This window comes from Rhinichthys klamathensis, unplaced genomic scaffold (genome assembly GCF_029890125.1).
Source record: "Rhinichthys klamathensis goyatoka isolate OS25496 unplaced genomic scaffold, OSU_Roscu_1.1 h1tg000341l_1, whole genome shotgun sequence".
Taxonomy (NCBI): domain Eukaryota; kingdom Metazoa; phylum Chordata; class Actinopteri; order Cypriniformes; family Leuciscidae; genus Rhinichthys; species Rhinichthys klamathensis.
Window position 1 is genome coordinate 214,991 of NW_026606855.1, and position 13,443 is coordinate 228,433.

Consider the following 13,443-nt stretch of genomic DNA (forward strand, 5'->3'; position numbering starts at 1 on the left):
ACTTTTAGTTTTCAATCTGACCCAATAATCCCTCCATATGAATGTTCTTTTCCCCCTTAAAAATCTTCATTTTCTCTGCACTGTTTTGACCATCTGGAATGAGTTTAGATGTAATGAATTAGATTTGATAGAGTATCTTGAAAGTGTCCCATGTCCTGCTGCTCTAGTCTAATAATGCAACGCAATGCATTTACAAACTGTTAACAGCGAATGGTAAAAGAGGCCATATGATGCTTTAAATGTTTTCCTTTTCCTTTAGTGTCTGTTTGTGCATGAATAGGATCTGCAAAGTTATAAAGCTCATAGTCTTACACAAAATGGATTTATTGTAAACCGAGAACACTGCTCCAGACCTGCCTAAAACGATGTCCAGATATTACCTCTGAAAATGTCTACGTCACTTCGTCACAAATGTGACATATTAGCATAAACCGCTTCTGGGTTCTACGCCAGAACCCCGGCTCAGTATTGGCCAGCTCCTGCGTCAGCATCACACGCATGTGTCATGCTGACCAGCGTCGGCCAATAGTGAGCCGGCGTTCTGACGTAGAACCCAGAAGCGTTGCACTGTGTTTACAATGTCAACAGCGTAGGAGACTGACACAAAAGAGAAGTTATTTCTGTTTGCTTTTGCGCACAAAAAGTATTCTTGTCACTTCATGACATTAAGATTGAACCACTGTAGTCACATGGACTATTTTAAAGATGTCTTTATTACCTTTCTGGGCCTTGAAAGTGGCCGTTGCGTTGCTGTCGTTGGAGTGATCAGAAAGCTCTCGGATTTCATCAAAAAGATCTTAATTTGTGTTCCGAAGATGAACGAAGGTCTTACAGGTTTGGAACGACACGAGTGTGAGTAATTAATGACAGAAATTGGAGCTCCAGAAAATTCATTTTTGGGTGAACTAACCCTTTATCTAATAACTTATAAGTGACATGACTATACTGCTGCACAACACTGTCCTTCAGGACATTGATATGAGGACATTTCCTTATCACATACCAGAAGATTAAACATTAAACCATAAAATAATCTGCAATATTTAAATGAATATTGAATTTGAAGAAATTAGTTAATATATATAGAGAGAGATAAAGTAGAACACCGCTGTTTTTTTGCTCACAGACACTCAGGTGTTTTATTCATTCAAATTAGATTAAAATGTCATGTTATAACAGCAACACAGACTGACTGTTTTAAATTTAAACTGGAATAGGCTTTAAAAATTGGCCCTGTCAATGCGATCCTGGTTCACGTGTGACGAGCTCTTTTTCTGCAGCATCAGAATGTACTCGGCAAACTCTCGAACGGCTCCGTGGCCGGCGGGTCTCTGACAGGTGTATTTCGCTGCGATGAGATCTGCCACAGGTGCGTCACACGGGACGCCATTCAGCCCCACCTTAGACAGGATCTCTACGTCTTCAGCTTCTGAACCTGTGAGAGAAAACATCACCTCAATAAGCAATTTGATTATTTTGCATGTGGTTCCAGGGTTATTTACACCATTCGTTTGGACGTTCCTGTGTCTTCCAGTGTAAAACACTGCGGAATGCTCTAGATCGAAGCTTTAACTGACAGCCTGTCATACATAGATTCATAAAATCTAGATTATTAATTAATAAAGGGCTCCAATTTATTTTCATAATTTCACAAGTAAAAATTAGCATAGTTATACCATACAATACAAGGCAAAGAGTAAAATGGATTTTTTAAAATATATTATGCATGTTAAGATGTCTTTTGAACATACAGAAGCTCAGAAATTGAATAAATTATCCATAAATTAGGTGTACAGTACATTTAATATAGCCTATTAACATTTTAATAGAGTACCAATCTTGCTTTTAAATAAATTGTTTAAGTGAAGAAAAAAAAATGTCAATGGTGGGGAAAGAGTTAATTAAACCTTTTCAGTTGCAAACTTTATTTTGATGAGTTGAATCAGTCTTTCTAGCAGAATTTGAATTTGTCTCATATTTGATGAAGTCTGCCTCATTAATTCTGTTATTTTCCTGATTATTACTGTGAAGCTGCTTTGAAACAATTTGTTTTGCATATATAAAGTGCTATATAAATAAATAAATGTTACTTGACATGCTTAAACCTGATTTAGCTGGATTTTTAAAATGACACCCTCACCCGTGAAGGCCACTTCATCCCAGCGCAGTTTTTTGCACACAAAAAGTAATCTAGTCACTTTATGACATTAAGGTTGAACCACTGTAGTCACATGGACTATTTTAAAGATGTCTTTATTACCTTTCTGGGCCTTAGCCGTTGAGTTGCTGTCTATGGAGTGATCAGAAAGCTCTCGGATTTCATCAAAAAGATCTTAATTTGTGTTCCGAAGATGAACGAAGGTCTTACAGGTTTGGAACGACACGAGGGTGAGTAATTAATGACAGAAATTGGAGCTTCAGAAAATTCATTTTTGGGTGAACTAACCCTTTATCTAATAACTTATAACCAGGGTTGCACATAACTTTTTTGGTCTGGTTCTCAAAGGTGCACCTGGAGATGCTGCGTGGTATTCACGTTTTACGCGGCACACTTATCCTACAAGCTGTCGTCATCACAAATGAAATTAGTGCTTTATGTTTTTCAGGCAAGTCTAACTGTATTCAGTAATATTGTATTCAGCTTGAATAATCAAATGTAAAATAAGACTATAGTCTTCACTCAATAAATTAAATATAATTAATGTAATTAATACAATCTATCTGTGTTAAAGCTATAAAAGTGATTTTCTCTTTCTCTTTTGTTGTTTGATTAACATTGGGTTAACAAACAGCTGCTGGTATATTTTAAGACAAATGAGGGATCTCACACATAACACAGGCTCTAACAAAACAGCGCGCGAGTTCCAGTCTTGTTCTTGTGCTTGATGTTGAAACTGACAGGACTTAAAAACACAAGCAAATGATAAACTTTCACTCCATGATGGGTAACCTTTGCAATTAATCCGTGAAATGCATGCGTTCCGAACCGAAGCGATCAACTAAGATCCATTCGTGCATTCTGTCATCGCATATCCTGTGATGTGATTATTTTGCAGATACGCACATCGCGATATCGATGCTAAAACGATATATCGTGCTGCCATAAATGGAGAAAAATCCTACTCCAGTAAGTAAACGTGTCCGTGTCCCTAAAAATGTTGGTACTCAAAAGCGCTTCCCTCCACGTTTTCCCTCTACGTAAATAAATGATACACTCTAAAAAATGCTGGGTTGTTTTAACCCAATTTTGGGTCAAATATGGACAAACCCAATTGTTGGATTAAAAATGCAATTTATAAATTTAACCCAACAGCTGGGTTTGTCCATATTTGACCCAAAATTGGGTTAAAACAACCCAGCATTTTTTAGAGTGTACTTGACATGCTTAAAACTGGTTTAGCTGGATTTTTAAAATGACACCCTCACCCATGAAGGCCACTTCATCCCAGCGCAGTTTCCTCTTTTCCATCAGCCGCTTCACATCAAGCCCTTTCTGCTGGTCTCCAATCCTGAGGCCACATCCGGCCTGCTGGGACACTTTCTCCAGGAGAGCCCTGGACAGCAGCTCGTTCACGCTGGATATGAGGATCACCTGATGAAAGTTAGGAAACATCAAATCCAAATGATCCCCGTTTACTTTCTTAATACATGTTCTTCTGCTCTTAATGTTGCATGCTATTGACAATAATAGATGTATGAACAAATAAAGTGGTTTGTGAATGGCCATAGGTGTAACTACTCCATAAAAAAGGGAAATTAACAGCAGCTGTGGTTGCCAGAATTTTCTTCTTTTCTTTTTATCCCATGTGTGTGGTATGGTATCCCATTTATGTATATCCCACAATTTGTATAAAAATCACTGATCAAAATAGGTGGATGGAAACATACTACTGTAAATTATAAGATGCTTTTGTTATGTTTTTACATCCAAAGTCTGTACATTTGACAACATTTTAATGTAAAATTATACTTAAAATGTCCTGTTATATTTAAATTTTTTTACTATAGTAAGGGAACTTCTCATTAATAAATGATCAGGGCCCGTATTCATAAAGTATCTTAATGCAAAGAGTAGCTCCTAGTGACAAAAGTCTAAGAAAATTCTTAGAAATGTGGGCGTTTACTCGTAATTCAGAAAGCATCTTAACCCTTAAAAGAGGTCTTAAGGTCAAAGCTGTTAGGAGTATGAACGAGGACTTTTAAGAGGCTTAAGAGTTTCTTTAGCAGAGGAGAAATGGCAGAAAGACGAAAAGGGAGAAGAAATGTGTTGCAGACAATGGATGATGACAGTGAGTTAATAAGACGCTATAGATTGACACCCGGCCCGAATTTTCCTTTAAGGATGACCTTGTGTTCATCCACTAACTGGGCTAACAGTAAACACTGTTCCAGTCGGGCTTTCTCGTCCTTCTTGGTTTTGATTTCATGTTTGTTACATTAAAACCAACATTCAAACCACCACTTAAATAGACATGCCAGCAATCAGTGTAATTGGAAAGAGTGGAACATTTTTTGTCATTCTAAGCCAATCAAATACCTTATAGGAAATGAACAGCATGGTAAATAAAAAAAAGGATTTATATACACATATATAATGTGTGTGTGAGAGAGAGAGAGAACGCTCAAATAGGAAAAATGACGCATGTAATTTCAAGTGAAGGCTTAGAAAAGACCCTATACTTAAAATCACTCTTTTTTTCCTTCTTGGACAACCAACCAATCACAGTCTTCAAAAGATTGTGTCACACATAGCAACGGGGTCAACCCCGCCTCCTCACTAAGATGAGAGTTTTTGTCTTTTCCTTACTCATAGTTGCTCTCAGATCGGTCCCGAATCACTCTTAAACTAAGACTCCTATGTAAAACTTTTTAAGCTAAATTAAGAGTTTTCTAAAAGGATTCTTAGAATCTTTATGAATACGGGCCCAGGTGTTAACCATAGTATTTTTACAGTATTTTACTGCTAAATTTTTATTTTTTTTTACAGTGTAAAGGTACTATGTCCCGTTATTTGTCCCAGCCTACACAAGCGTACCTCTATATCTTCTCTCTTTAGCATCTGTACGCCTGCCACGTCTCGAGCATTGATGGCCACAAGATCCTCTCCAGAAACCGACGTGTATATCTGACTGCTCGTCAGACAGCCAGACACTTTACACAGAAACAGCCTGACCGCCGCTTTCTCCTCTCGGCCGAAGTAGCCAAACCTGCAGAAAAGGCCAGCATTTATATCTGCATTATTGTGTTTAGTCACAAACAGAGTTTGATGAAATCGCCACCTCAGAACTCTCTGCTCAGCGACAGGCCAGTCGATGTCCACGTCGATGTCAACGCTGTGCTCTGGCAGCATTTCATAGTAAGCGATCTTGCCCAGCTAAAACACACAGAACAGATCAAAATAACTGATGCAGAGCGTTTGCGGCCATGAGCTCTCGTGGAGAGGTTTCTTTCACACATGGGACATTTTTTTTTAAATGTTGACTTTTTCTCCCATTAAAGTTGATTACAAGTATTTATGAACATCTTTATGTTTGACTTTTTCTTTTTTCTTTTTTTTCTACAAATGAAGGACTGGTTGTGATATCAGTGATTAGTAAATATTTTTCTAAGTATCTAAGGGGTTTCAATAACAACCAGTTTTATTATTTTAAAGATAATTTTCTTTGTTTTTATTTAGTAAATTACATTTTAGACTTTTACTTTCTGAACCTGGACTTTACACCTCTGACGAAAGTAAACGGCAGATGCTTCATCGCCGACTGCCAAAACAGCTCAACGTAAATGTGAAATGCCCCAGGCCTGGTCTTCTCTCATCTTTCACTGTCATCACTCCTCCTCTTATCTTTCAGAGCTCCTAGGACTCCAGACTGGTGACGTTCATTAACACTCGCGCCACCGGCCTCACCCCGTTTCCACGGCTCGCGACCTGCTCTTCACCGTAACATTAAAACCACAGTAATTTGAACGATACAATCTTGTGTATTTTTTTTCTGGTGTAATCGACTGTTGTTTTCAGTGTCTTCTAGTAGCAGCTGTACAGTTTAGTCGACTGGTCTTGCACATCCCTCGACAGGACTAACATGAGTAAATGCTCTTCCATTATTTTTATGTAGTGTCCATTAATCATTGCCAGACACAGATCTTGCTGAGGCAGATGAATTTAATGTCAGCATGGAAATTATCTCCAGAGGGGGGACATGGAAATAGTATTGTGCCAGGGTAAATTATTTACATTGAGAAATGGCAGCATTTAAGTTTAAAACCAATATGGAATGGATAGTTTCAGTAGTCACCCCTTCAGCTGAAAAAGCTTTGTTAGGCAACACTAAATGGACAATTTTGTAATTGTAAATTAGCTCATACTCCCAAACCATAGATAAGTTTAATGAGAAGGGCAAAATGCTGTAGGTTGGAGACCTGCGTGAAGTTGGCCCGCCACCCAACGCAAAACGTCATCAAAATATGCTAATCGTTTGTGCTCTGTTTGTGCTGGTTTGTGCTGGTTTGTGCTGTAAAAAGTTGATTGTGCTGCTTCGGTTTTTTAGATATTAAAAGAATATTTTTAGGTCATTCTGAGGTCACTCAGCCCCCCCACATGATCCAAATTTACCCCAAATAGTCTTGTTCGTTTGTGCTGGTTTGTGTCGGTAATTTTTTTTTTTTTTTTTTTTTTACAGCACAAACCAGAACAAACGATTGAGCATATTTTATACGTTTTGCGTTGGGTTGGGGGCCAACTTCACACAGATAGGATGGAGTCATGATAAGAACCTTATCTTTTAGTGACTTGGGGTTCAACCCTATGGTGAAGATATGGCAGGTGGGAGCTAATGGGTAGCTTACATGTTAAATTGGGTACCATTAGTCTTTTGCATCTTTACTTCAACTGTCCACCTTCCTGTCTGTATATAGTGTTGTTTTTTGTCTCTGTTTCAAAATGTAATGCGATATGCAACTGCAATCGCTCGGACTGGGCAAATGTCTATTGTCCATTCATGTGTGAACTGATTGTTTTTTTTGTACTGTTATTGTGAAGCGTCCTTGAGCTTGGGAAAGGCGCTATTTAAATTAAACTTATTATTATTATTATTACACCACCCGGAGTTTAGTCGCCACACGGCCTTTAAGATAGCTGTCTACATCTCTATAAGGGAGTCTATTTTTCATTCTCTCTGTCGACGGCCTTCAAGAAGTTCACTGATGGTTCAAGCAAGCCATATCATACCGAGGACACTCTGTGGCAACAACACTGGCAATCAGAATAAAAGAAACTTCAGAGACATAACTTCACAATCCTCAATTTTTCAAGATTGTTCTTTTGGAAAACAGACTGCATGACATTTCATGAACGGATATTCTGTGCTTTAAGGTCACAATTACAGACACTGAAATTTTGATCATATGACAGAGCTATAAAAGCAACGGGCTTTACATCCGTTTAGGATGATTTATGGGTACATCACCCTGAAGATCGACTAAGTTGGACTCTTAACAATGTGTACTCAGTACAGGGGTACCAAAGTTCAAATCACATAGCTGTCATAAAAGGTTTAAGCCTGAATATAGATTAAAGCCAGGTCTATGGATAATTCTGGTTAACTATCACACTAAATGGTATCGAGCTAACATATTGCCATGATACTTTACTGTATTGGTTCATTACTGATTGATTACTCAGATTCCTTATTTGGTTGGAACCCCACAATGGTATGCCAAGTAGGGCTGGGTATTGCTAAAAAATTTTCGATACCGGTACCTTGACTTCGAAACCAGTTCCTGAACGATTTTTTTTTTTTGATACCAATATTATGAAATCCGTTTTAACAAGATTACATTACATATTACCTTAAAATGACCCAATGACGCTTAAGCGCATGCATAAACAATCTAGGCTGTGTTTCCCATACAACAACGATAAACTAAAAGACATGAATGGTATTTGCCTGCATACAACAGTACTGATTCTATCAGTTTGCTCTTAATGTGAAATCTGAAGGGAATTCTTCCTGGTGAATTTTAGATGTGACAAAATTCCTCTAACAATGAGAATTGGTTGTTCTAATGCCACACACTTGGTAACAAAGCGTATCTATTCTTTTCTAAGGGATGGAAAGGTAGATGTTACTTGGCTTATCTATTACTGGCAATGCAAGTAGTGGATAGGATTATGACACAGACTAGGAATTCAATCTCTGAAATGTAATGAGGAAGGTTGTTTTACAAAAACGAAATGGCTCTAGAAGTTAGCCGGCCAGGGAAGGAAGAAAAGGAACATGCAAAGTGATTGCAACTGAGTGTTGTTCATATATCCCAGACAACACTGGTAGAGCAGTGTACAATTTAGCTAAATTTCTGCATGAACAGGTAGCTAAAATGTTTTGATAATGATCAAAGGTTTGCTTGCATTTAATCAATCTATGTAATCAAATGTTTTCATAAATGATTCAGAGTGGAGAATGAAGGATCTAAGGGATTTCAATATCAACCTGTTTTACTTTATAAAAGCAACCATACTGTCACTATTTACAACGGAGATCGGACAAAGACTGACTGAACAGACGGAACTTAAATGCAAACACAGATGACAATGATTAACGAAACACTACAGATAACGATGATTGCCTGCAAACTTGTGTGGTGCATCTTCTTACTCTGAACTTATACCTTGGAAGTACTTTCCACGACTTTTTGCATTTTAAAAACAAAGTTTTCTTTTCTTTAAAAAAAAAAAGTTTTTAATATTGAAAACAACAATTGACAATCAATCAATCAATCAAGGGACAAGCATTCTTTTCAAATTACACTGAACAAAATTATAAACGCAGCACTTTTGTTTTTGCCCCCATTTTTCATGAGCTGAACACAAAGATCTAAGACTTTTTCTATGTAAACAAAAGGCCTATTTCTCTCAAATATTGTTCACAAATCTGTCTAAAGCTGTGTTAGTGAGCACTTCTCCTTTGCCGAGATAATCCATCCACCTCACAGGTGTGGCATATCAAGATGCTGATTAGACAGCATGATTATTGCAGGTGTGCCTTAGGCTGGCCACAATAAAAGGCCACTCTGAAATGTGCAGTTTTATCACACAGCACAATGCCTCAGATGTCCCAAGTTTTGAGGGACTTCACGGATGAATCCCGGTTTTCACTGTACAGGGCAGATGGTAGACAGCGTGTATGGCGTCGTGTGGGTGAGCGGTTTGCTGATGTCAACGTTGTGGATCGAGTGGCCCATGGTGGCGGTGGGGTTATGGTATGGGCAGGCGTATGTTATGGACAATGAACACAGGTGCATTATATTGATGGCATTTTGAATGCACAGAGATACCGTGACGAGATCCTGAGGCCCATTGTTGTGCCATTCATCCACGACCATCACCTCATGTTGCAGCATGATAATCCACGGCCCCATGAGGCAAGGATCTGTTCACAATTCCTGGAAGCTGAAAACATCCAGGTTCTTGCATGGCAAGCATACTCACTGGACATGTCACCCATTGAGTATTTATGGGATGCTCTGGATCGGCTTATACGGGTCCTGCCAATATCCAGCAACTTCGCACAGCCATTGAAGAGGAGTGGACCGACATTCCACTGGCCACAATCAACAACCTGATCAACTATGCGAAGGAGATGTGTTGCACTGTGTGAGGCAAATGGTGGTCACACCAGATACTGACTGGTTTTCGGACCCCCCCCCCCAGACCTCCCCCAATACAGTGCACATTTTAGAGTGGCCTTTTATTGTGGCCAGCCTAAGGCACACCTGTGCAATAATCATGCTGTTTAATCAGCATCTTGATATGCCACACCTGTGAGGTGGATGGATTATCTCGGCAAAGGATTAATTTTGAAATAATTAATGCTTAACCTTGCAAAAAAAGGTAGGGATGCACCGATATTACAATTTTGGCTGATACCGATAATTCTTTAAATTTGCAAGCCGAAAACCGATATATTGGCTGATAAATCTAAATCCAAATTTTATAAAAATTTTGAGAGCCTGATTACAAAAACAAAATGCTCACCATTAAAAGCCACTTTTTAAGCCCTTCAACATAAATCATAAACATACAATACAATAGCCTAGTTTGTTATAGTTATTATTGTGTAGCGATGATCACCGGCGTAAAGATGATCACTGGTGCGCTTTACTACCACATTAATTCTTTACCAAACGCATCCTATATGAGATAAGTCATATATATAGGCTATCATCGGCTTTAACATAGTGGCCAAATTTTTTTATTGGGTCGATAACGATAACATTAGAAATTATCATAATCGGCTGATACAGAAATACAGATATATATATATATATATATATAAAAAAAGGTAATAAAAATGAACAAATAAATAACTGTAAATATCATAAGTGGTGTGGCTTTTCAGGCACTAATAATTAAAAAACATGTACAATTTACATTATGCCTTTACATGGTGTTTCTAGGCTAATTATAATCTTTTCCATGACTTTCACCATATTTTGATAACTACCCACCTGTGTAAGGCCGTTTTCCAGGTCCTTTCTCTTATAAAAGTAGAAAGAGCCATTTTCATAGAGTTCCCCAGGCCAGTCTTGGCGTCGAGGTCTGTGCGCCACATCGATGTTCGGCGAAGTCGGATTCTTACCCACTAATTACAATGAAAGATAGTGAAGAACATAGTGAAGGAAGCAGGAAAGTAGTTCCATCTAAACTACCTGTCACTAAACAATTGTTTCCTTATAGGAGTTTGTGAGATGTTTTCGTGATACTGTACCTTTCTTGTCCACCTCCTCCCACCGAAACTGGTGTCTGCGCACCACTGAAAACACATAGTCATACCCCTGTCCCGTGATCATCTGTAGGGCTTCTCTGATATGATGAGGGTGCAGACATGGAGATGTAGCCTGAATATGACAGACGATGTCCACCTCTAAAACACAGCGACAAAACAAATGACAAATACAATAAAGATGGAGGCCTTTCTGGGCCGTAAACAGTTTTGGTAACACTTTACAATAAGGTTTCAATAGTTAACATGAACTAAGAATGAACAATACTTTTACAGCATTTATTGATATTAGTTAATCCACTGTGATCTAACATGAACAGTTTGATTTAACATTAACAAAGATTGTAAAAAATGTAGGTAACACTTTATTTTGCAGTGTCCTTGTTACACGTTACATGTTGTTCCTAGTAATAACTATAAATTATGCATAATTACATGCAACTAACCCTACAACCTAATTCTAACCCTAAACCTATAGTCAGTACACTTTCAGCTTACTAAAAATATTTACAATGTGTAATGAAAATTACATTAAAAAAATTATTTAAAGTAGGCTACATAAATGTCCTTACTAAATATAGTATACAAGTTCAAATTAATTCTGCAGTGCTCAACAGCAAGGTTTTTTCACACACACACACACACACACACACACACACACACACACACACACACACACACACACACACACACACACACACACACACACACACACACACACACACACACACACACACACACGTGTTGTGTTTTCATGTTTTATAGGGACTTTCCATAGAAATAATGTTTTTTTATACTGTACAAACTGTATATTCTCTCCCAATATACATCCATAAACCTACCCATCACAGAAATCTTTCTGCATTTTTACATTTTCAAAAAACATCCCCAAGCTGTTTTCCTCATGCATGGGGACCAAAACATGTCCAAGGATTTTGGATATTGCCATCCTTGTATGTATACTGTATGTGTGGTTTACGGGAACTAGACTTAATGGTTTATTCTGTACAAACTGTACACATTTGTACACACACACACACACACACACACACACACACACACACACACACACACACACACACACACACACACACACACACACACACACACACACACACACATTATTAGCTTGTATTTTTATCTCCTACATTCCTCAGTTCAAAACACATAGGCCTATGCAAGAAAATTATAGCATATGCTAAATGACAAAACATGTATTTTTTATCTCATAAAAGGCTCTACAAGTCATAGGCTACTTGCAATGCAAAACCTCATATGTTAGCAAGTTATCAATTTTTAGGCATAAAATGAAAGTAAGATGATGAAGGTGTGTCTCACCGGGTCTCAGTCGGATGAACTCCTGGATGGTCTCCAGAGAGCTGGAATAATCGTTGGAAACTTCAGGACTGCGTCGATGAACTTTCGCACCCCAGACTTTTGCGACCCGCTCAATTTCATCATGATCTGTGGAAACCCACACGCTGACACACATAGTGACATCAGTCATTAAAAAAAACCTCACTTTTACTTACAAAAGACACATTAAGACTATTTTAATAGAAATCTTAGAAGACGGAAGCTCGCCGCGGAATAAAAAAAAAATAGTAGCCCTTATTTTCTCGACTTCTTAATAAAAAAATAAATAAAAATAATAATAATAATAAAAAAAGTCAGAATTGTGAGAAATAGGCTAGGCTAAACATTTGCTTTAAAAAGGGAGTTAGAATTGCGAACTAATTAATGAGCCGCAATTAGCCAACAATTGTAGCCTATTGTTTATTCGTCGCGGAAATGACCTTTAAAAGCAGACTAATTGTGCTCATTTAATCTTAAACATGACGACAAACTTAGGCTATATCCACCACAAAAATTTCATCTCCCAATTTAAGTTGGTTTCTTTACATTGAAGAACAAAAATAAAAAAGTATTAAAGCGATAATATTAAAACCGTTAAGAAAAGCTCAAAAGTAGTTGCCTGTCAACGACTCCTGAGTCCAAGGCAGCTCTCAGAACCCATCCGATGAGAGGAACACCGGCCAGATTCTTGATGTTCTTCAGAGGGATTCCTTTACTGCCACCCCGGGCCAGAATCAGAGCCGCCCGGTGAGGGAGTCCAGAGGACGGGGAACCGACACCCGAACTCACCTGAGCCTGAGCCTGTGCGCACCTGTGGCTCTCCATCGCCCTGAGACGCAGTGAGGGGACTGAGAAGTGTGAGACTTTTTATTTACTTTCATTTTATTTACTCGTTAGATTATTAGTTCGATAGATTTAATAGCATATGTTATGTTTAACGATCGGAGGCGTTTCCTATATGACAAATACTCAAATAGATCGTCTTTATCTGCCAGATATTCATCACTCAGCCAAGCAACCGGTGCTACTTTTACATCTCTCGTATCACTCCGCGATCTCTGACTTTAGTTCACCAGAGACATAGCCTGCGTTACAACATGAGTTGTGTTTTAAAACAGTCACAGACAGTGAACATTAAACCCTCGATAGAAGCTGAAGAGTATCCGGATAAAGAGATAAAACAAAAACATCGCTATAAGAAAACAAACATGTAAGTGACACAAAGAGCGGAATGAGAGCGAACGGCAAATAAGTAGACAAGTAAGTTACTTGGATTGTTTAATAAGTAGGCTATATTGTTTCTAATAAT

General features: G+C 38.2%; 1 protein-coding gene across 1 annotated transcript; it reads right to left on the reverse strand.

Moving 5' to 3' along the window:
• Positions 1-1,182: 1,182 nt before the first annotated feature.
• LOC130106506 (N-acylneuraminate cytidylyltransferase B-like) lies at positions 1,183-12,974 on the reverse strand. The gene is made up of 8 exons (XM_056272655.1): positions 12,754-12,974; positions 12,117-12,259; positions 10,764-10,919; positions 10,504-10,637; positions 5,280-5,374; positions 5,036-5,207; positions 3,427-3,592; positions 1,183-1,435 (listed from the first exon to the last, which is right to left on the reverse strand). Exons 1-8 carry the CDS (start codon positions 12,957-12,959, stop codon positions 1,221-1,223), a joined length of 1,287 nt encoding a protein of 428 aa, XP_056128630.1. The 5' UTR covers positions 12,960-12,974; the 3' UTR covers positions 1,183-1,220.
• Positions 12,975-13,443: the final 469 nt, after the last annotated feature.

Excerpts from the sequence above, each read along its gene's own strand:
- LOC130106506 (XM_056272655.1), bottom strand. The coding sequence starts at position 12,959 with ATGGAGAGCCACAGGTGCGCACAGGCTCAGGCTCAGGTGAGTTCGGGT. Across the intron at positions 10,638-10,763 it reads GGAGGAGGTGGACAAGAAAG|TGGGTAAGAATCCGACTTCG; the intron begins GTACAGTATCAC and ends CATTGTAATTAG. Across the intron at positions 5,375-10,503 it reads TGGAAAACGGCCTTACACAG|CTGGGCAAGATCGCTTACTA; the intron begins GTGGGTAGTTAT and ends TGTGTGTTTTAG.